The 24,203-nt window shown below is 34.9% G+C and overlaps 3 protein-coding genes across 3 annotated transcripts; all 3 read left to right on the top strand.

The window, feature by feature from the left end:
- The first annotated feature begins 6,114 nt into the window (after positions 1-6,114).
- Positions 6,115-13,233, top strand: LOC110789450 (uncharacterized). Its single transcript, XM_021994113.2, has 9 exons — positions 6,115-6,341; positions 6,448-6,522; positions 9,056-9,142; positions 9,640-9,696; positions 10,399-10,491; positions 11,378-11,450; positions 11,538-11,613; positions 12,412-12,502; positions 12,682-13,233. Exons 1-9 carry the CDS (start codon positions 6,291-6,293, stop codon positions 12,799-12,801), a joined length of 723 nt encoding a protein of 240 aa, XP_021849805.1. The 5' UTR covers positions 6,115-6,290; the 3' UTR covers positions 12,802-13,233.
- Positions 13,234-15,761: 2,528 nt separating this feature from the next.
- Positions 15,762-16,118, top strand: LOC110789439 (uncharacterized). The gene has a single exon (XM_021994102.1). The coding sequence runs from the start codon at positions 15,762-15,764 to the stop codon at positions 16,116-16,118; it is 357 nt and encodes a 118-aa protein (XP_021849794.1).
- A 2,050-nt stretch (positions 16,119-18,168) lies between these two features.
- LOC110789451 (peroxisomal membrane protein PEX14) lies at positions 18,169-23,800 on the top strand. The gene is made up of 12 exons (XM_021994114.1): positions 18,169-18,377; positions 19,431-19,672; positions 19,840-19,885; positions 20,011-20,195; positions 20,393-20,579; positions 20,667-20,756; positions 21,914-21,984; positions 22,080-22,119; positions 22,207-22,265; positions 22,379-22,423; positions 22,519-22,587; positions 23,159-23,800. The coding sequence occupies exons 1-12, from the start codon at positions 18,332-18,334 to the stop codon at positions 23,642-23,644; spliced, it is 1,566 nt and encodes a 521-aa protein (XP_021849806.1). The 5' UTR covers positions 18,169-18,331; the 3' UTR covers positions 23,645-23,800.
- The last annotated feature ends 403 nt before the right edge of the window (positions 23,801-24,203 follow it).

Raw genomic sequence — 24,203 nt, 5'->3', positions numbered from 1 at the left:
TAAGCAACGAAACCGATTAGTTAAGCAACAGAACCAATTTGTTAAGCACTGCAACCAATTAGTTAAGTAATAGAACCAATTAGTTAATCAATCGAACTAATTAGTTAAGCATTTGAACCAATTAGTTAAGCAATGAAACCAATTAGTTAAGCACTAGAATTAATTAGTTAATCAATCGAACTAATTAGTTAAGGATTTGAACCAATTAGTTACGCAACTGAACCAATTAGTTCAGTAAAAAAAAGTATTTATTAAGCATAAAATTCAATTAGTTAAGCAAATGAATAAGTTAGTTAAGCCTTAAATTAATTAGTTAAGCAAAAAAACCTTAGTTATGCAATGTAACCAATTAGTTAAGTAATAGAACCAATTAGTTAATCAATCGAACTAATTAGTTAAGCATTTGAACCAATTAGTTAATTAAGCAATGAAACCAATTAGTTAAGCACTGGAATTAATTAGTTAATCAATCGAACTAATTAGTTAAGCATTTGAATTAATTAGTTAAACAATTGAACCAATTAGTTAAGCAACTGAACCAATTAGTTCAGTAAAAAAAGAAAGTATTTATTAAGCATAAAATTCAATTAGTTAAGCAAATGAATAAATTAGTTAAGCCTTAAATTAATTAGTTAAGCAAATAAACCAATTAACCAATTAGGTATACAATGTAACTAATTAGTTAAGCAATTGAACCAAATAGTTAAGCACTGAAACCAATCAGTTAAACAGTGGAACTAATTAGTGAAGCAAGGGAGTATTTGTTAAGTCTGGAATTCAATTAGTTAAACAATTGAACCAATTAGTTACGCAACTGAACCAATTAGTTCAGTAAAAAAAAGTATTTATTAAGCATAAAATTCAATTAGTTAAGCAAATGAATAAATTAGTTAAGCCTTAAATTAATTAGTTAAGCAAATAAACCAATTAGTTATGCAATGTAACTAATTAGTTAAGCAATGTAATCTATTAGTTAAGCAATTGAACCAATTAGTTAAGCACTGAAACCAATCAGTTAAACAGTGGAACTAGTTAGTGAAGCAAGGGAGTATTTGTTAAGTTTGGAATTCAATTAGTTAAACAATTGAACCAATTAGTTACGCAACTGAACCAATTAGTTAAACACTGGAATTAATTAGTTAAACAATAAAACCAATTAGTTAAGCAATCGAAACAATTAGTTAAGCAATGAAATCGATTAGTTGCTTATTAAAACCAATTAGTTAAGTAATAAATACGATTAGTTAAGTAATAAGTACGATTAGTTAAGCATTGTAACTTATTAGTTAAGATTTTTGAGTTTCAGTTATGATTTTAGAAGTTTTATTTAAGATTTTGGAGTTTTAGTTATGATTTCAGAAGTTTTAGTTAAGATCTTCGGGGTTTTAGTTATGATTTCAGAAGTTTTAGTTACGTGTTTCTAAGTTTAGTTAAGATTTTATACGTTTTAGTTAAGATTTTCTTAGATTTAGTTAAGAATTATCGTGTTTTAGTTAAGATTAAATTGATTAATCCTAGCATTATATTACATTAACCAACAAAGTTTTTTACAATTCAAAAGACCAAAAGCAGCCCAAAGGCAAACATATTAATCTTAACTAAAACATATTAATCTTAACTAAAACTAATTTAATTATAAATAAGACAATAAAACTAAAATGGAGAAAAATTCAACTAAATCATTTTATTTCTTAACTAAATATAACAAAAGTATAACTAATACAATAATTGACTTAAATGTAACTATATCATTTTATTTCTTAACTAAATATAACAAAAGTATGACTAAAATAATACTCCGTACAATTCTTAACTAAAAGGGCATATATTTAATGAGATCAACAAATGTACATTAGTCAACCAGTACTAGGTGCTTGGGAGTAGTGTGTTTAAGCTTAATTAGTATCTGTCTCATCCTTGCAAGACCAGTCGACCTCCCAGGCTTTGGTCTTTTGGATCACAGCAGTATAAGGCTTCTTTTCCTGTTCTTTCTTCCCTCTTTTCTGAACTAAAGCAGGAACTTCGTTAGGAATGAGCTCTGCAATTGTCTTCCAGTAGTTTTTGACAGTCTCTTTGTACAAGAGCTCTGACAATTGTCTGCAATTGGCTTCACCAACGCTTCTTTCTTATACACAGAGTGTGTAACTTCCCACCAGAGCTGAATGGAAACTCAATGTACAAACTTAATCCTAACTAAAACAAACTTTATCATAACTACCATGTTTATTTTACAATACCTCTAAAAGACAAATGAATATAAGCACAATCAATTGCAACCAGAATCAAGCATAAGCTGCAATAGTCAAAAGGACTCCAAGCTAATCTCCGTAAGATGGCTGATGTAGTTACAGTTTCAGTTACGTTGAGCTGACAGATTCTGCATTTCATATTTATCTGCAAAACTATTGCCACAGTCTCTCATTAACTGAAAATGCATACAGGGTGCAGGGCCTAATTCATTTTCCTTTGGGATTTCAGAAACTATTAACACTAATCTTGTGATAGAATTGGTAGCTAATGACATCGAACATGTTTATCAGAGGTTGGTATTTTCAACAGATATTAGAACTCTTAAGCCAACAGATATCAGAACTCTCAAGTCACTAATCCTAAAGTAAGCACCATGTCCACTGCAAGATCCTAAAGAAACATAGGATATAAGAAGCAAAGGGTAAGAACCGTAAGGTTTTTAGGTGAACCCATACGGAAGAAGGCACAATTTCTCCCTATGAATAAAAATGTACCTCTTGCCTATTACACCAACTGGAATCAAACCAGCAGCATTGTGTAAATTAGACCTGCGTCCTAATAACATATAATGAAAATAAATACTCAAGTATAATATAGAGTAATTATGTTTAAGCAAACCAATAATTCAGAAAGTAAGCCCAAAGAATTAAATCCTTAAGCCACTGATTTAGCTTAATTTTCTTCTTCAGCTTTCGCTGATAAACAATCATATCGATCCACCAAATACAGTAGAATTTTATCCTTATAACTAGACTAAAGTCTAACCACAGCTCCCCCAAATCTTAACTAAACAAAGCAGATTCTTAACTAAATATGACCATTAATCAACTAATTTAATTCATATCTGAAAACTAAACACACCAAATAAATAACTAAATATAAGAAATCATTAACTAATTTAATTCATAACTAAGCATGCCACATACTAAAGTATCACAAGTCAGACTAAAATTAACAAGAGATAACTAAACTATAAATTTAATCAATAATTTCATGCATATTCGAATGAATAATATCAACTAAATCAGCGTAATTAAGAGACCTAAGATATATGCGAAGGAACGAAACCCTATATCTGCGATTTGAGTGTGAAATTGAATATGAAAAAAACCTAAATCAAAATCAAAATTAAAAAACTCTACCATAATAATGTCCGATAATTAGATGGTGGAGATCGTCGCTGAGCTTGAGCTTGAGGAGGAAGAAAGATCGCCGACGAATTTGATAAGGGAGGGATGTCGGCGATGAGATCGATGTAGCAGCCATACCAGCATCGCACCTCCATCGTCTATTTTCTTTGGAATTTTAGCAGAGGAACGGAACCTGCCTACATGGTGATGGTTGTCTCCGGTGAGAGAGAGGACTAAAGGAGCGAGTAGAGGAGAGAGGAGTGCACCAGCAGGAGAGAGGGGAGAGACGAGGAGAGGGGAGAGAGAGGAGAAATGAGCAGGAGAGAGAAATGAAAATGCTTTTTATTATGCGCGTGATATCACGCGCGCGTGGGTAAAGAGGCCGTCTGACAGGCGCGTGGCCGTCAGGCGGTCTGACAGAAAAGATTCTGAATAAATATACTCCGTATGTAGTATGCAGTAGTTCTCATGCAATTAAATTGTTCAATTTACATCAAATACTAGATTAGATCCCGTGCATGCACGGATTTTGATCATTTTTTTTACGAAATATTTAACTGAATATCTCCAACACTACTGCATAGTTATAACATTTTAACATACTCGTTTAAATTTATTCATCTAATATACATTTTTTAAATGCTAATATGGTAATTTGACCAAAATATTGAGTGATATATTTTTCATTATTAATATATCGATTTGACTAAAATATTACCAATTTAGAATAATTATTATTACGCCTTATCTATTATTGGCATAATTTATAAACTAAATTTTGTTTCCATACATTAATAATTTATAAAAAAAGGTAGAGAATAAATATAAAATAAAAAAGATACACTTTTATTGGGAAAGTGGTTTTTGGCGGGAAAAAATTGCACCAGGAATTGACACGTGTCATTCCTGGTGTCTCTTTTAATATATAGTACTCCCTCCGTATTTTTTTAAGAGATACACTTGACCGGGCACGGGTATTAAGAAGAATAATTGAATGAAATAAAATAATAAAGCAAGTGGGGTTGGATAGATATTTTAATAATTAAATATGTGGGGACCATGTCATTTTGGTGGGTGGAGGGTGGGGTGGGTTTATGAAAATATTTGTTTAATAGGATGGTGGATAATAAGGTATATTAGATGTATTATTTAATTAGATGGTGGGGTTGATAAGTTACTAAAAATAGCAAGTGTATCTCTTAAATAAATACGGCCGGAAAAGGCAGTTGTATCCCTTAAAAAAATACAGAGGGAGTAATAGATAGTACTGTGTGAATAATTTATTTGCTATTTAATTTACACAATGCTTATGCACTATTATTTCTAACTAATGCATGCGTAACGTGCATATAAAACTAGTAAAAAAAAGAAGTTAATGAGTAGTTGCTAATTAATTGGTTATGCAGGTCGGATACATGTATAATTCGGAATATATGCATGTACGAGTTCCTTTTTTTTTTTGAGGAAAATATATGTACGAGTTTGTATCTACAAAGTATCACTGCTTTGTCGAAAATTGATTTAATTTACCATTTAGTTTAGTAAATCGCCTAAGAAAAATAAAGAAAGGCTCGTAAATTACATAAATAGTAAAATTCCATTACGGAGTAAAATGGGGAGTGCTAAATAGAATAACTTAATATTTTTTAAACATTATTATTCCTATACTGTCCTTGTTCTAATCTATACTTTTTCTCATCTAAAAGCAATATAATCGCTTTAATACTATATATGTATTCAATAACTTGTAAAATAATAACTCTAAAAATCTTTAACTCTCAACTTGTGCTACAAATCCATGGAAATGATGAATTACGCAAAGACGACTATTTTACGGTATGTGATCGGATTTATTTTCGTCAAAAAATCGTACCGTAGAACGACTAAATATAAAACGAACCCGAACGAGACCGTCGGATGTTAGATGCGACACCCGAACAAGATCGGTGGAAAAAATAGCCGGCACCATAAACGCAGCGCCGAAAATATTTTCCGGCATCCTAACTAGACCGCCGGAAAAAATATCGGGCACCATAAACGCAGCGCCGGAAGTATTTTCCGGCACCCTAACTAGACCGCCGGAAAAATATCAAGCACCATAAACGCAGCACCGGAAGTATTTTCCGGCACCCTAACTAGACCTCCGGAAAAAAAAAACCCGCACCATAAACGCAGCCCCGGAAGTATTTTTCGGCACCCGAACTAGACCACCGGAAAAAATATTTGGCAGCGTAAACACAGCGCAGGAAGTATTTTCCGGCACCCTAACTAGACCGCCAGATAACAAATGCGGCACCCAAATTTAGCTGCCGGAAACCTTGCCCATTAGTTTAGGAAGATATGATATACCTTCAAGGAAGCATCAATGGAGTCTAGAAGGTGAAAAACCAAGGAAGGAGATGAATGAGAATTGAGCAGTAATAAGAGGCGACTAGCGGACTAGCATCGTATTGATGAAGGATTTCCTATATTTGTTTTGGAGGCTATTAAAATTTTAAAGGATATTTTTGTCTTTCTTTTGTTTTTAAAATCATTAAATAATTCTGCATTTAGGATTTTTTGTACTGCATTTACGTTTTAAATGTTGCACATGGATGATAGACTAAATAAAATCTTAAATCTTAAGTCTAGACTAAATAATCACCCATGGGTACATGATTACCATGATCACCTGCTTTTAAATCGTTAATGTGCTTTTAAATCGTTAGAATGTAATTTTAAGCCATAAAAAACGAACTGCATACAACGGATGCACTTCTAATTTGTGCCTCCCCCTCTCCGCAAACCTTCAAGCTCGAATCACACTCTCACACAGCCTCCCCTCCACTTCCGCCACCTTCCTTCCCCAAACATTTCCGCGCCAAAAAACGAAGTTGCAGGTCCAATTGCATATTCCATAGAACAGAGAAAATGGAAGAGGAAGCATCTACACAACCTAAAACCTTCATCAATCAACCCGTTGTAAGTCCCCCCCCCCTTTCTCTTAACTTTTTCTTCCTCTATTATTTTTCTCTCCCTTCAATTCAATATTTTTTCTTAATCTCTCTTTTCCATTTTCTCTCTTCAGGTTCCTGGTGATGTCGTCTTGGATCTCTCAAAAATGGCGGAACTAACCATCAAACTCGGCGGCGGTCTTCGTCAGGTCTATTTATTCTCTTTTTAGGGTTTATTTGGTACTTTTTTCTTTTGCTAGGTTTTTCTGAAATTGGTAAATGGTACACCCGGTTGTATGTAGCTCTACATGCAACCGGTTAGTTATGATTCTTAACCCTCAAAAAGCACAATTTTATAGTTTAAAGCACATTTTTACAGGTTAAAGTACATTTTTTATAGCTTAAAAGCAGATACATTTCAAAATAACACATTGTTAGTACAAAAGAACATACGAGCGCGAAGAATTTGAGAGGATATGTAAAGTGATGTTGGTTGCTCACCTTTTAAGTTTAGGTTTTTTTCCAATTGGAAGAAGATATTCAATATCATAATATTTGAAAAACAAATGTGCAATTAAATTGTAAAAATGTGATTTTAAACTGAAAAATGTGCTTTTAAACTGAAAATGTGCTTTTAAACTGAAAAATGTGCTTTTTTTGAGGGATTAGAAAATACAAAACGATCCGGTTGCATGTAGAGCTACATACAACCGGGTGTACCTAATCATTTGTGGTTTTTCTGGGGTTTACGTTTGAGGTGTAAAAATTGAGTAATTTGCTAAATTCCCATTTCAATTTGGGTAATTGGGTGATCTCTTTTGGTGCTTGATTACTGTTTTTTTGGACTTAGGATATACTTGTTGCTTGATCTCTTTGAGCATTTTCATAAAGAGTCACAAAATCACAATTTTGACTCAATATGAACGTCCATGAGGAAGTGAAAATCATAGTCAGCATGCTCATCACGAATTAAAAAGCTGATTGCGACAAATTAGACCATAGATGGTAGCAGATTAGACCATTTGCGAACTAAAACTGTAGTAAGTATGACTCTTCAATTCATAGTGCAATCATTGATTAAATAGCTAATTGCGAAAAATATGCGCCGGTAACGGGTGATCAGATGATGCATACCGACAAAGAGTAGAAACTTGTTTCCGAATAAACTTTTAGTAAGTTGCCGATAGTGAGCAGGCGGTAAATTATATGGCATGGGTTTATGGGGCATGACTCTAGTTCAGGCCGGTAGCACTTAAAACCAAGCGTAAAATAGACATTAATAGATAGCATGTCATGACATTGTAGACTGGTAGAAAATTTTGACCGGTAAGCAAAATATGATTTTGGTTGGAATCGGCTGCTGGCCAAGAGGGTATATGCTGGTAGGAAGCTTAGTATTTATGTAATACATAAGACTCATATAATTAGGCCTGTAGCAAAGGGTATAATTTTTGAAATCAGGACGTTAGCAAGGAAGATTCATTAAATTACACTGACATCAGTTTGGACTGTAGCAGACAGTAACAGAGGGTCAGAGGTGACCATGTACCCATGGGTGATTATTTAGTCTAGATTTAAGACAACCTTTTATTTCACACAAGCAGAGACAAGACTTCAGATCTTCTATAAACAAGTAAATTGTTGTTGGCCAGCCTAACTTCATAGTTGGTCTGAGTATGCCTTGCCTTTCAATCATTTTTCAAAAATGCAACTTCAGTGGTAAAGAGTATGACTTGTCATAAAGTTTGCAATGTGACTCGTATACCCGAGCCCGGCAAGGATTAGGCCGGTAAAAAATTCATGTTTCTGACAGACCGAAAATAACTACGGGTAGCATAATACGGAGTATAGTAAAGAAAATAGTTCAGTTTTTCTCTGAGTACTGTAAAAAAACTAAAAATAGTTCAGTTTTTCAGTTTTTAAGTCTTATAAAACATCTTAAAATAGTAAAGGTATAGGCCGATACCAAATAAAATAGTCGTATGCAGCCTATTAGAAAAACGATCTTAACTGACACAAGGTCTATAACAATATTAGTTATTTATTAAACAACCTTAGTATTATGCTTCCATCGCTATTGACAAGGTATTGGGGCAGCCACGAAGTGCTGGTAACTTGATTTTAGGTAGACAGAAAATCACTACCCATAACTCGGACATGCAATTAGGAATTATGACTATTAGAGGCTTATGAGTGTTGCCAAACATCACCTAACAACACGGGGAGCTTAAAATGCCGGTAGAAACTAACATAAGAATAACTTCACCAAACTTGCCGGTAGCAAACCGAAATGACCGACAATAAACTAGCCGGTGGCACTTTCAAACGGTATAAGGCTGGCTGGCAGCAAGTTGAGACTAGCTGATAGCAACTTACGACAGCAAACCAAAATGACTCCTCAAAGCAACTAAATAACAATTTGGATGGCAGATAATATGACTTTCAAATTCATAGTTCAAATAGCAATTAACTAGTTAAGGGTCACGTAAAAATAGAGAAAACATTGAAATCATGCACCGGCTACCAAGTTTGCTACTATGCGCCGGTAAGATTATGCACCGGCTAAAAGACTTTATCACGCAATAGTTTGTAGTTTGTCAAGGAGCAAGTCGACTATCATGCGAAAGTTTTAAATTTCACAAATTCAACACTGTAAATGGATGAAATTGAGTGGCATTGGCTATTTGGCCTATTTCGTAGAGAGGTTCTGGTTCTGATAATTTTGTGTTTGAATGTTTTCAGGATGGTGATGTAATATCTGTCACAAAAGCCGGTAAATTGAGATTCACAAAGCCAAACAAATACTGGGTTGAAGGCTCACATAAAAGGGTAAGGATATGGCCTTTTTCTTTTATTCTCTGTACATCAGTACATGGACTGTGGTTAATATCCCAACTAAGGGCCTAGAAAGAAAAATGTGGACGGCAGTTGAAAGCTTAAATAAAAAGGGGAAGGACTGTGAGGTGTTATAATGCTCAATCTTCTTTAGTTTAACCCAATAGCAACGAAGACTGGAGTTTGATTAGCTAATTGTCATTTATCTAAGCTTGTAGTCTGATACTCTGATGTGTGATGTTGTGCATTTATTCTAACTTTTTAATTTAAGGGTCCGAGTAGCTAATTGAGCTTTGAATCTTTTATTACTTCATTAAATGAAGGATTGCAATCTTTAACTTGTGTGATCTGTTTTGAAATATTACACAGCACTCAGTTATATGCCTATACTTAGTTTGACTGCTTATGTATTTGATATTTGCAAATGGTTTTATTAGATAAAGGACTTGTCATACTAAGTTCTCGACTTCTCGTCTGTTTCTTTTGTGCAGTATGTACCTTGTGTGGAGGATCATGTCCTTGGCATAGTGGTGGAATGCAGAGCTGATGTAAGGATCTACATCTGTATCACTAATTTTTTAGCTTCATCACATTTTTTCATTACAAGTTACGAATTTATATGATGTCCTGTTATAGGTTGTGGCATTGTTGAATTTAGGTTCTTTTTGTTTGTTTGTTTACGAATACTCCCTCCGTTGTTGCATTGATAGTGGAAGTTGAACAAGCAATGTGACAACTAAGTGTAGATGGAGGTAGTAAAAATCTGGGTGTTGAGATCATTTTCTGAAAATGCATTTTATTTTAATTCCAGCCAGGAGAACGAATCATAATACTTTTCACATCTTTGCTCTATCTTATAAAAGGAAGGAGTATTAATGTTTAAATATGCCGGAGGAGTCAATTATGCTTTAACTGTTTTGAACTTTAGGTGTCATATTTAGCATGGGTTTGCTATTTATTCAGTGACTGTATTGGAAAGGACCAAATATGGATGGAAAAGTTGCTTGAATATTCAATCTATTATTGGACAGGTGGTGATATCATTTTTTTGAAACCAGTTCTTGCAAATGCATCTAAATGTAGTTCTAGCATAATAGCTTATGCATTCCCCCCGATATACCTCGAATGAGAAAGGTAGTTGCTAGTTTTTTACGTTCATGAGAACTTAGCTCCTATCTTTCCCTGGAAGTTTATTCCTTAGTAAACTATTTAAACTTTGTTGTCTTTTTTTTTTTTCCTGTGATGTGCAGAACTTCCTTGTGGACATCAAGGGACCGACGTTGGCAGTTTTGCCTGTGATGTCTTTTGAAGGAGTAATTAGGCGTAACATTCCAAGGTTTGAGGTATGAGTGCTGAATACTCTTTGGAATTGCATAAATTGAAAGTACTACTCAAACACTCTCTCATTAATCAGAGTTCTCACTTTAATTTTGAACTTTGGACTGTGCTTGATTGGCTTCTTCGAAGCATTTCACGATTTTTCTAGGGTTCCACTCTGCTGCTCTAAACGTGAAAATAACCTGGACCGGATGTGGTTATATATACTTTTGGTTATTGCAAGCTGCTTCTGATTTGTGAAACTTGAAGTTTGTTTTAGTCAAGCTATAAATTTTATTTATTACTCTGTATTTGTAGTTCAGTTCATAAATGGAATTTGAGTTGATTTATAGTTGAGTGGTTATGGATCTGTTGCTGCAGTGAGCTGTGTATTTGAAGTTATAGTTTGTTGGAGGGGCCCTATGTTCCTTGACAAATTCCCGATGATGATGGCATAATTTCATCCTTTATATGGAGTATATGAAGACTCGTTGAGGACTATCCAGTTTCTTCAAATATTTTGTAACTTAAATTTCAGGATCTCACTGTACAATATACTCAGATATGTGATCGTCAAACATCGGATGCTGTGAATACTCTTCTTTAGTGCATTGCTTGAATTATGCTTAAATAAAAAGTTGGATTCTGATATGAAGTGCTCTGGGTATAGTGTAATCTGAAATGGAGGTGAATCTGTTTTTAGGGATGTAAGTATGATTTGTCTCCAAATTTAACTAGTAATCTGTGAAGATATTGTTTTTCCCCTTTGGCGTGTCTCTTCGTTTCTTATCTTCATTGAGAAGTGAAATGAAGAAATAAAGTTTAAATGGTAATTTTGATGCTGAATGTGTTAGACCATATGAACCTGCCTTATGATTTAGGATTTAGACCATAATTCTGCTTCTATTGCAGATTGGAGCCTTGCTTTATGCTCGTGTTGTTAAGACAAATGCTGGCATGAACCCGGAGCTATCGTGCACAGATGGTGGGTTGTGGACAATTCTAAGTTTGCATGTCGTAGTTGAGTCAAAGTGATAATTTTATCTATTTCTGTTATTTTTTCTTTATACAGCGAACGGTAAAGCAGGAGAATTTGGTCTACTTAAGGAAGGTTTCGTATTCGAAACATCAACTGGGCTTTCACGAATGTAAGAACCTTTTCCTCCTCAGCCAATTATGGTGTTTGATACAGAGTATTTTGGTAACATGTCCTTTCTCTTGCAGCAGGAATATTTCTCTTAGTAAGTAAAGGCAATTAGTTGCCAAACATAGAGCTCACTAAAGTTCCAATTATGTGAGAAATGTAGTTTCCCGTTCTTATTAGTGTAGATCAAGGGTGGGATGATTTAGTGGTCAGTCAAATTGGCTCTTTAAGACTTGGGCTAAATTAGCTTAAATAGTGAAGTTAATAGTGGAAATAAACAGATGCTAGCTGAAAGTATTAAAGGTGATCGGGAAGGCTTGGTTGCTGGTGAACTAGTTGAAACAAATATAGTGATACAGACAAAACTTCTTTCTATCAAGCAGCACACATTTTTTAAATACTAAGAGCATGTTTTGTATAGTCTTTTTAAGTGATCGAAATGGAATTAATTAACTATTTCCATTACCTAAGTTTGGTGTAAGAGGAGTGGTTACACAATCCATTTCCTAAGGGTAACCATTACCACCATTTGTTACCTCTCTCAACTCTGTGGTAGGAACATTGTTACCCTCCTCAATCCCCAATTTGTTACAAGTGATTCATTTCCTAAGGTATACCAAACAACTAATATTGGTAATAGCTAACACTACCCTTTCCCCTTCTTATTCATTTCCTTTCCATTTCCTTTCCTAAGTTGTACTAAACATGGTCTAAGATGACAGAGATTATCATAAGCTATTTTAAAGTTTGAGAAGGTTATTTTTCTTCAGCTTCGTTAATGATATTCTCTTGGTATGTGTAGGCTTCTGAGCTCCCCCACGTGTCCAATTCTTGAGGGTCTTGGAAAGAAGCTGTCTTTCGAGATTGCTGTTGGTTTGAACGGCCGAGTTTGGGTATTATTCTTGAAAAAAATTCTCTTTTATACAGAGCATGCTCAGTTTGGCTATTGCCTTTCGCAATCTTTATGTTTTTTATTTGTTAGTATCATTTTTGCTAACTCAAATTCTTGGATTTCTTTTTAATTTCAAGAGGGTGATCTAATTATGTGTGCCATATATCCTTTCTACTCCAGGTGAATGCCGAATCTCCATCAACAGTGATCCTGGTTAGTAACGCTATCATGAAATCAGAGTCTCTAAGTGCCGCACAACAAAAGATTACAGTGGATAAACTGCTTCAGAGAGTACAATGATCCGCAGTTTTGATAAAGATAAAGAGTATTTGACACATTACCATTCCCTTTTATTTCCGAAATTCTGAACGGTCTGAATCTCCACTGTTAAGTTGAAACGTCACAATTTCTTCTTGCTTCAACCCTGTAAAGCTTAGTTTCAGGTTTTGCTTCTGGTAAGGGGGGGTTTTTAGTATTTCTTTTTCGATCTTTTAGAACAGATACTTTGGTTAGACAGGTTATGTACGTCTTTTCATAGGAACCAGAATTACATGACGCAGTCTACATTTTAGCTGGACCTGTAAAAAGAGGATTTTTGTAAGAGAAGGGAAACAGATCAGGTGGAGCAGCAAAGGATCGTTAAGCTGGGAGCTGTAATCTATCTCCCCATTAACGTTAATAGAAGTATTATTATCTTCCAATTTTGAATAACCAGCAGATTTGATTTGTTAAGCTAGTAGCACAAAAAATCACCGCCTAATAACTAATTAAAAAAAAGAAACTTATACACATACATTTACTTTATAAACATATAATTACTTCTCATGACACATAATCTATAACAAAAAAAAAAAAGTTAAACAAATACTAACTTTCATAAATAATGGATTTACCAATATGTTTTGTGTTTAAAATAAAAATAAAATAATATATACAAAATAAATGGGTGACGGATCTAGTGATAAACGGATGATGGATGGAAAAACATCACCGACATCCAACCCATTTTTCACCCATCTAATTTAAGCTTTTATCCTTTTAACTAGACCTGGCAAAATTGACCCGATCCGAATGATCCGATCCGAATGACCCGATCCATTACCCGATTTTGACCCGAAATGACGACCCAAAATCAACCCGAAACCCAAATTTATCCGAACCGAAACTGAAACCGATCCGAAATTGATTTTAACCCGAAATGATCTGATAACTGAATCGGCCCGAACCGAATTAACCCGACCGAGTTTCATCCGAAACCGAAGTAACCCGAACCGAAAATAACTGGAAATTTTGAATCAAACCGAAACCGATCCGACCCGAAGATCCGAAACCGATCCGAACCGAAGAAAAACTCAAATTTATCAATAGTTCAAACTAAATAACACAAGTTTTCTAACTTTTATTATTATTATTATTATTATTATTATTAGTATTATTATTGTTATTATTATATTATTGTTATTGTTGTTATTATTATTATTATTATTATTATTATTAACCACATATTATCTATGAAATAATTCGAGAGTTTGGTCTCAAATACTAGTTACTTTACTAAATCATGATAATGTTTTTTTAATTACCAATATATATTGTTATATTCGTCAATATTTCATGTTTCGTCGTCTAGACCATACATTAGTAGAAGTAAGACTAGAGTCGCCTAAATTATCACTTGTAACAATGTGAAAAGGTAAATGTAACCCTTATTGTTTACTAAAATTCCCATACAGTAAACCAGTAATCTCGAACTATATACGCTTATCCCTTAATTACTTCGTAAGAGATATTGTTATAAATAATATTAAAAATAATTGAATATTTATGAATAATGACCAAATCTAAAGCGAAATTGCCAAACTTGAAATTAAACAAGAAAAGTCCGATCTAACCCGAAAATATCCGAATTAAACCGGAAAAAACCGATCTGATATGATCCGATCTGAAATGAACCGAACCGATAATGACCCGATCCGATATTGACCCGAAATTTTGACCCAAATCCGAACCGATCCGACCATCAAAAAACCGAATTAAACCCGAAACCCGAATGGACCCGAACCATACCCGAACCCGATCCGAAGTCAAAGTGACCCAAAATTACCCGATCCGAACAAACCCGATCCGAACCCGATCCAGACGACCCATTTGCCAGGTCTACTTTTAACTAGTTAGTGTCCCGGGCGATGCCCCAGAGTATTGCATATAGTTTGATTTTTTTTATTTATTTCAAATTTACTTATAAATTTCTTTATATATGCAATTTGAGAATAATATGAATTTCATGCGGTTTAAGAATAAAATTGGTTAACCAACTATTGTTGAACTAAATTTTTGAGTAATTTTTCATTTGTATAAAACTTTATTTTTTGTAATAATTTAATTACAACTTATAAAAAAATCAAATTACAATTGTATATTAAGTTACAAAGTCGAAATACATTTTAGAGAAAAAAAACACATTTGCTTGGCTAAAAGACAGTGCAACATAATTTTTATCCTATTGTTTTCTCTATTAATGTCATGGTTTTATGTTTGATCTAAATAAATTTCTAGAAAAGATATATGTTTTTATTGGTAAAAGAATAGAAATTAAGAAAAAAAATTATTATCATTAATTGTTACTCAAATACATAAATTGGGGCATTAAATTTTTATACGACTTTTCTCATTTTTAGTTGTTTTAGAGTCACAGGTTGTATTGTTGGGGTGATGTATAAAACTTAGCATTAGCATATAAGAAGTCACGGGTTCAAGGATGAGTATCAACATTTTTTTTTTATTATGTGAGGACACAATAAACAATCATGTGTGCGTGTGACGTGTCGCTACAATGCCATGTCACTTGTCATGTCATCGTAAATTCGTGATACGTGGAGAAATGTCATGGATTGCTTTGGAGATTTAATAATATATATAGATAGATAGATTAAACCGGGTTATTGGATCCTACACTGGCCGCCCTATTTCATTTTCTATAAACATGGAAGAAAGAGACCTCCAATGTATTATTTCTGATCTTGTTTCGTGTGAACAATGTGAATGTAGTCCCCTCCAATCCTCCATAGGTCGCGGTGCTTTTCAGAGCTTGAATGGCAGCTTGATCGTCCATTAATTACTCCTTCAAAACTTGTGCGGTTGGTTTGTAAATTTGGAAATTCGAACGCTATAATTCCCCTATAAATAAACTAAGTAACAATCCTTTTCACAAACATCAATTCAATTCAATTCAATTCCTTTCTACTAAAGTTAATATCAATATGGCAAAGATGAAGATAAGTTTGAAACTCCAAGTAGATGTAAAGACAAACAAGGTGGTGTTTGCAGAAGCTGGTAAGGATTTTGTAGATTTCATCTTCACCCTGATGGAGTTACCCCTTTCGACTGTGTCAAAACTGCTGAATAATGAGAAATTAGGCATGGTGGGTTGCCTTGGAGAACTCTATAAAAGTATTGAATCTCTAGATGTTGACTACTACGACTCAAAACTCAGCAAAGATTCATTGCTAAAGCAAACAGATGATGTTACTGTTCCTTTGTTTTCACTCAATACTGTACCAAAGCCCTCAAGTGAGACTTTAATTACATACTATGAGTGCTCGAATCATAGTATGTAATTCATAAATTAGGCAATTCCTTGAAATCAAATCGTTAAAGTGAAGGTAACTCTGCTCGATTAAAAATGATGTACTTCATTCGAGAGTTAGGAGTATCAAAACACGAGAATTTTTCGTATGCAAATTGGTCACGTACCACGTTAAACGCAAGTAAATATGACCCAAAAACACTATTTCGAATATTATTGAACCTTGAAATCGAGATGGTCAAAATGACCCCCCTAAGGGTGAATTTATCCCTAGTCTTGAAGGGAGTTTTGTGGTAAGTCTCAAACTTTTTTTTTTTTGACGGTAAGTCTCAAACTTAAATATTAGGATAATGTGGTAAAAGACTACATTAAGTCTTGAAGTGAGTTTGAAAATCCAAGACTCACTTAAAACTCCACTTTTTTTTATTCTTCCAATCAAATCATGGCACATCATCAAACTTAATTTATCTTATTTCACCCAACTAAATTATTGATGGTTTATGTATTATTTTGTTTCATTTGCCTTTGAATTTATGTTTCTAGATCTTTTGAATTGAATATGTTGTATTATTATTTATAATTTGTACGGAATATAGGTCAATTTCGAAATTAACATTTTCTGTTTATTTTTTCCATTTTTTTCTCGAATTATAAATTACTTTGTTTTAGAGCTGATCAACATGGGCCTGGCCCCGGCCTGACTCGATCCGAAAATTACGGGGCGTTGGGCAGAAGGCACGACCCAGCCTGATTTTTTTAAAAATTTATGGCCTTTGGACTACGCAAAACAACAATTTTAGTTATAAATTTGGTCCGACTTGAAATTGGCCTGAAAGCCCGCTATTTTTAGCCAGAAATAGCGGGTTTTGGGCATACAAAATTGGCCCGAAGCTTGGCCCGGCCCGACCCTGACATAATGGACAAATATTTATGTCCTCGACCCGACCCGCCTTTTGTCGGGTCTACTTTGTTTATATATAAGAAAACATAGTTTCAATAATGTACCAAAAAAAAAATATATACATATTTTAAGAGTTAGGTGAGTCTGAGGATAATGTGTAAAAATAGGGTGAGTTTTGTGTGAGTCTGGATAATAAAAAAGTTAGTGGAAAGCTGATGTGGCAGAGTCTAAAGATTGAAGGTGAGTCTGGGGATAAACTCACCATAAGGGTGAGTTTGAAAATCCAAGACTCACTTAATACTCCACTTTTTTATTCCTCCAATCAAATCATGCCATATCATCAAACTTAATTTATCTTATTTCACCCAACTAAATTATTGATGGTTTATGTATTATTTTGTTTCAATTGCCTTTAAATTTATGTTCTAGATCTTTTGAATTTAATATGTTGTATTATTGTTTCTAATTTGTACCGAATATATGTCAATTTCGAAATTAACATTTTCTTTTTTTTTTCTTTTTTTTTTCTCGAATTATAAATTACTTTGTCTTAGCGCTGGTCAACATGGGCTCAGCCCACTGGCCCGACCTGACCTGGTCCGAAAATCACCGGGTTTTGGGCAGAAGGCCCGGCCTGGCCCTATTTTTTAAAAAAATTACGGGGTTTGGACAACGCAAAACAACAATTTTAGTTATAAATTTGGCCCGGCCCGAATTTGGCCCGAAATGCCTGCTATTTTTTGCTCGAAATAGCGGGTTTTGGGATACAAAATTGGCATGGCCCGCCCCGACATAATGGACAATTTTTTATGTCCTCGTCCCGACCCGAACTCGGCTCATCCCGTCTTTGATCAGGTCTACTTTGTTTGTATATAAGAAAAAATAGTTTCAATATTATTTAGAAAATGTACCAAAAAAAAAATATATACATAAAATATTATTTTAAGAGTTAGGTAAGTTTGAGGTGAGTCTGTGGATAATGTGTAAAAATAGGGTGAGTTTTGTGTGAGTTTGGATAATGAAAAAAATTAGTGAAAAGCTGATGTGGCAGAGTTTGAAGATGGGAGGTGAGTTTGGGTATAAACTCACCCTAATTAGTTAAGGGCAAAAATGTAAAGTACTCCGTAATTGAAGTCGAATCATACCTTAAATCCTTAATTAAAAGACTAGGGATTGAATTTTGGCGTGTACTGATTGAATGATGAAATTGGTGACCTCAATGAACTCGAAGACCACCTCAAATTTCTGAACTTGTTTCATCGTCTTCATCATTTTCTTTCTCCAGTAACCCCTCTCTCTCTCTGCTATTACAGTCTGATTTGATGCTTTAAGGTCAGTGAGCGATGGCGCCTCCACCTGATCCCGCCGATAATGACCTCCCTATTCCAGGTCATTCTCTCTCTTCCCTACTTATTGCGGAGTATTGATTATCGACTTATATAAATTTGTCAATTTGATTAGTTCCGCCCCTTTTTGTTTTTAGTTTCTGGGTTGCTGAACAATTTCAATTTGATTAAGTAGGAGAATTATTGGAATTGTGTACACTTCACTTGCACTGCTGATTTGCAATCAATTTAAGCACTCCTATTTCAAATTTGCATGCTCCAATTTCTGTGATTTAGGGTAACTTTTTAGTTGAATTTGAAGGATCCCAATTGCTTGATATTGAGATGAAATTGATCAACTTTTTGGGTCTGGAAAGTTTATGCAATTTAGTACTTAGCAGAAAAAGGTTATATGTTTGTGTTTTGTATACTTCGTATATATTTTTTTGGTTGTAGTGTCTATTGTATTTGATTTAGTTATTTTGCGTCTGCAGTTTCATAATTGAAAAGCTAGATGTTTAAATTCGGAAGAAGCGAGTTCTATTATGATAAGGTACTCGGTGCATATAATCATTAATCATTATTAGGTATAATGGGCTAGTAAACGAACAAGAATAAGCTTAATTGGGGCCTGGAAAGATTCGTGCTTGGAAATTTTAGTTTTAGCATAAAACTAATTCCTGCTAATTTGTTCAATTATATATTAATGCTTGCATTAGCTATAATTCTGTGTGCTATATTCAGCGTGAATCCACAGAAAAGATGGTGATGGTGCAAGTTATTGCATTAGTTCCTTGGGTGGTTGAAATCTTGGGCATCTTTGTGTAAACTTGTTTTGCGGACTAGACTAATGTGTCCGAACTAATAATCTGTACTGTTATGATCTTGTGCTCTACAAAAGTTCAAAGGTTGTTCTGTTGGAATTATATGTGCTTCATCTGAATATCAGGGTTTTGGCATTGAATCAATTAACCTGCTAAATTAAACAGACATAGGGCCATAGGGACCTTTTCCATTTCCTGACCAACTTTTAGTGATTTTATTAAGTTTGATGAGTGGATGTTGTGCATTTACTACAGTCGCATTTTATTCATTTTTCTTCTGCTCACATTTACAGCTTCAGAGCCTGCACAAGCAGTAGTGAACGAGCCCCAAATAACACCTGAGCCACCTCAAGAAATTTCATCAAATTCTGTATTTGTAAATTCTGAGCCTATTCGAGAGGATCAGGTGCAGAATGCTATCAAGTTCCTCTCTCATCCAAGAGTTAGGGGATCCCCTGTCATGCACAGAAGAAATTTTCTTGAAAAGAAAGGTCTCACAAAAGAAGAAATTGATGAAGCATTCCGCCGTGTACCAGTAAGTGACTACAGTATGTACTGAAATCTTATTGGGAGAGGGAAAAATCTGAAATTTGATGGAGGCGTTAGAAAACTTATAGTCCCACGTGCACGCACGTGTGTGGTTTGTCTTTTTTTTCTTTTTTTTGGCTCTTTCTTGCTTGACATTCTGAACAAAAATTGCAGGACCCGTCTCCTGATGTTTCCAGCGGTCAAAGTAGCACAAAACAAGGTAATATTCATTGAAGCATTTGAGGTTAGATACCCTGAAACAGCCTCATTATATATAAGCTAAGAGGTTGTAAGGAAATATCCTGCCTTGTGAATTTACATGTTTTCTCTATCATATGGCTACAGTTGCACAGGCAACCCCTGCAAAGAATATTCAAGCTCAAGTCTCTATGCAGGACATGAAACCTCCTGTGACACCCGTTCAAGCTGGTATCATGTCGACAATGGCTAGAAAATTTCACTGGTCGCATGCAGTGCTTGCTATTGGATTTTTGGCAGTATCTGGTGCTGGAACAGCAATAATATTTAAAGTATGATTATTGTAGCTATTCTAAAAGATTTTTGAGTGTCTTACTTTTCTATCTGTTTTTTCACCCATTTCCTTTTTCCCTTTACTGAACTTGGTAGTATAATTTTCTTTGCTTAAACGGTTATCAATTTTTTCTTGAATGTGCTTTCTGTTCCCCCCAGTATTGTGTTAATGATATGAGATTTGTCTCATCTGCAGAATTCAGTCGTTCCTAGGCTTAAGTCTTGGATCCGCAGGGTTGTAGATGAAGAAGATTCCCTTGAAGAGGAGACGGCTCGAAGACCGAGTGTGGCTGAAGAAGCTGCGGCAGCTGCGAAAGCAGCTGCTGCTGCAGCGGCTGATGTTGCAAGGGCCAGTCAAGAAATGGTGATCTCAAAGAATGAAGGTGTCTTACTTAATTCTTTGTCTTGTGTATAATTTTTCATTTCCTGCGTTTGAACTCTTTTAATGATATCTCTTCCACTTATTCCAGAAAATAAACGCTTTGCGGATTTCATGAGCTTGTTGGAGGTGCAACTTCAGGAGATCAGGACAATGAGAAGCGCAATAACAAAATTAGAAGGTGAACTTTGGATTTCCTAGAGTTTATTATGTGATCATAATTGGTTGTGAATAGCATCTTTTATGTATATGCAAACACCTTTTTTTCACAATTGTTAACATGAGAATTCTGTCTTAATCATATTTATCACGGATTCAATGGGAACTGAAAAGGCATATTTTTTTACATGAGTTGGGAAGAATAGGAGGTAAATTGAAAAGAAGTTGACTGAGAATAATTAATGGGGTTCTGATTGCACTTAATTATATGATTAGGTAGACAGGCATGTAGGAGCTTTTTTCATATTCTTTATAATTTTTAGCACTCTTTCTGCTCTCTGGATTCTGTCATTAAAACCACTAAATGACTTTCCCTTTCACTACTCGGGTTCAGATAGGGAGGTACTTGAGGTTAGCTTTTGCATTTTATAGTGTGGTGTTATGACTGTTATCTGTTCAGGCTTCAAGATTCTTTGGTCAGATGATTACTCTTCACTTGTTGTGCAAGTGTTGGAAACTATTTCATTTCATCTGTCTATTTGTGTGTTCTGAGATTTATAATTTTAGTGCACTGCAATTTTTGTTTAATAAAGAATTTACACTCCTTTTGCGTTCGCTACTTATTTCTGTACTTCATTGATCTCCTGTAGGTGGCTTTTGACCTGAGTCTATTAAGATATTAATACCAGCAATTTTAGTGTTTTGCTTTCTTCTGAACAAATAACAAGGATTGTAGTGATCAGTGATCACAGTTTGAATTTGTTGTTGGATCAAAAAGTCTCCATGCATTAATTTGTGTCAATCAACTTGAGATGTTTACTTTCACTTCATCATTCCTTCTATTTAGTCTTATTCTCTTTAACTTACTCTGACCGTCTAAGTTTTCTTCGTTAAGTTTGACATCCTCAGAATAGCTGCTGATCATTATAATAGAAAGAGCCTATGCTTTATCTTGGTGCAAAATAACTTTTAGGTTAATTACATGTTAAAGTGAATAAATAAAAGTATCGTTGTCACTATGTTATCCTAATCTCATAGTATTAGGTTGTATTGTCTTATTTCAATCTCACAGAAACTTATAGGTCTACCTATCGATTCTTAAGGATTACAATGTGGTCTTCTTCTGCCATAGTATATATTTCTGTTCATATTCATTTCCCTTTGGCCTGTCAATAACAGGGCAATCATACAGTGCTGGTAGAAACCATGTCAGGGAAGAGTATCTAGATGGTTCTATAGCACGTTCAGTGGTGAGTTGAAACTTGCCCTGAATTTTTTGATCTCTGGGTTTAATGTGCTTGAAGAATTATCTGTTAACCCTTTGTTTTCTTCTTTACATATTCAGCAACCAGTGAACAGCAAGCCTGAATATGACATGCGATCAGGTGATGTCATTTTTTCACGCTTCACGTGTTGCTTGCTTAACTGTTCAATGTGCTTTCCACTAATGTCGCGTAGCTTCTAATTTGCAGTGAGGCCTGTCTCACCACCTGCATCTGCTGAACCTCCTCATCCAAAATCCTATGCAGAGGTTAGCTTTTTTTTACTTCTTCATCTTTGCTCGAATTGCTTCAGAATAGTGTGTTTTATCAACCATTCTCTATTTGCCAACTTCAGGTTACTGATTCTTGATAATTGTTGCAGATCATGGCTATGGTGCAGAGAGGGGAAAGACCACCTAATGTCAGAGTAAGTGAATTCCATTTCACTACATTTTAACATTGATTTTTGATTTTGGTCTCTCATTTGTTGGCTTGTGTTTCCGTCTTTTGTAAAATCTTCAGGATATTGATGATAGCCCTCCAAATCCTAATCAACCCATTTCAAACCCAAGTTTGGTTCCACGATCTAAGGTAATAAACTTTGATATTCATCCACTTTGCTTCCTGTCAATCTCCAAGTCACTTAAAATCATCCTATTTAAAAACCGTGAAAGGACTACAGTGAATATAAGTTCAAGTTTTAAGAATGGTTTTTATCTCGATGGTCAAAACGTAGATTGCTTCTGTGTGTTCTTTTGTGAGGAATGCGACTAAGGCTCCGTTTGGTAGGGCGTAAAACTTTTTCATGGAAACGATTTTTCCCTTTTCAACTATTTTACGTTGTTTGTTTGGCAAGGAAACAATTTTCCAAAACTCCTTCAGAGGTGGAAAAACCTTTTCCATTTGAAAGGGAGGGAAATCACTTTTCCTCCTTTCCTCCCTCTCCTTTCTTCCCCTCAATCTTCATCATGTTCTCCCATTTTCTTTTAAGGAACCAAACAAAGGAAAACTAGTTTGGAATTGTGTTTTCCCTTGAAAATGTTTTCCAATTTTGCACCAAACCAAACGGAGCCTAAGGCTGAATGAGTTCCTGTATTTGGATTTGTTGGAATCTTACTGTTATTTACCCCCTCTTTTTATTACTTGTTGCTGCATGACATAGCCTTGGGAAGCTGGTCAGTCTGTTAGCAGTTCAAGCTTTGCTCCTCAATCTCAAGTTTATACTGCACAAGATAACGGAGTCAGCTATCAGTTCAATAACGAGAATTCAACACCATGGTGGCAGCAAAAGAATGCTAAAGTTACCGAATATGAGAATGGAGATAGTCAGAAGTCAGGCTTTGGATCCAACGGTACCACTGTAAATGTTGTTCCAACACAACGCAGATGGGTCCCACCTCAACCTCCCCCTGTTTCGATGCCAGAAGCAGCTGCAGCCATTCGACAGGCTAAATCAATGCCAAAGGACTTCAACTCCTCGAAGGCTGAAGAAGCACCACAGCCTGTGGATGGACTTGATGAGTTGCAGAGAGTTACGCAGATATCTGAATCTGGCGGTCAACAAGAAATAAACGGTGGTGGTGGTGGTGGTGGTAGCTCAGAAATATACTCCGGTGAGATTCAAGAAGAGCAAGTTACAGAGGTGTGAGTAATTCATAGTACGCCGTAAGTGCGTGATATATCTTATATAGTATGAATAATAACAGATTGGTGCCTGTACCTGGAAATTATTATGATCTATGAACAGATTATGCAATTTTTGTTACATCAATCAGAGAGTTTCACTGGGTCTTCATTTTAGTCACTCTACTTTGTCAAAATGAGATCATATACTGTATTTTAGTAGCTTTTTCATCAAAAAGGCTCTTAGAGTCTACCATTGACTTCTGCAGACTGTCCAGGGTTTCTTTACTTGTACAATAAGCATGTCATCATCAACCACAAGCTCACCAATTTTTAATGTTAAAATCGCGTTAATAACTTGAAATTTTAAATGATTACAAAGGCTTATGCTAGGTTAAATGATTACAAAGGCTTATGCAAGGTTGTAAGGGTAAAGAAACTCGTTGTAAGGGTAAAGATCCTCTAGAGTTTTTAATTAACTCATCTCAGCAATCGCATGTCGGTACCAACAACGTAAATGATTCGTACTGATACTTATTTGTATCAGTACCGATATCAAAAATAGTAAAATACTGATAAGAGCT

The sequence above is a fragment of the Spinacia oleracea genome, chromosome 5 (assembly GCF_020520425.1).
Source record: "Spinacia oleracea cultivar Varoflay chromosome 5, BTI_SOV_V1, whole genome shotgun sequence".
NCBI classification, from domain to species: Eukaryota; Viridiplantae; Streptophyta; class Magnoliopsida; order Caryophyllales; family Amaranthaceae; genus Spinacia; species Spinacia oleracea.
This window is presented reverse-complemented; position numbering and strand designations above follow the sequence as displayed.

Coding starts and splice junctions, on each gene's coding strand:
- LOC110789450 (XM_021994113.2), top strand. CDS start 6,291: ATGGAAGAGGAAGCATCTACACAACCTAAAACCTTCATCAATCAACCC. Junction 9,143..9,639: donor TTGAAGGCTCACATAAAAGG/GTAAGGATATGG, acceptor TCTTTTGTGCAG/TATGTACCTTGTGTGGAGGA. Junction 12,503..12,681: donor GTTTGAACGGCCGAGTTTGG/GTATTATTCTTG, acceptor TTTCTACTCCAG/GTGAATGCCGAATCTCCATC.
- LOC110789439 (XM_021994102.1), top strand. CDS start 15,762: ATGGCAAAGATGAAGATAAGTTTGAAACTCCAAGTAGATGTAAAGACA.
- LOC110789451 (XM_021994114.1), top strand. CDS start 18,332: ATGGCGCCTCCACCTGATCCCGCCGATAATGACCTCCCTATTCCAG. Junction 18,378..19,430: donor TAATGACCTCCCTATTCCAG/GTCATTCTCTCT, acceptor TCACATTTACAG/CTTCAGAGCCTGCACAAGCA. Junction 22,120..22,206: donor TGAATATGACATGCGATCAG/GTGATGTCATTT, acceptor TCTAATTTGCAG/TGAGGCCTGTCTCACCACCT.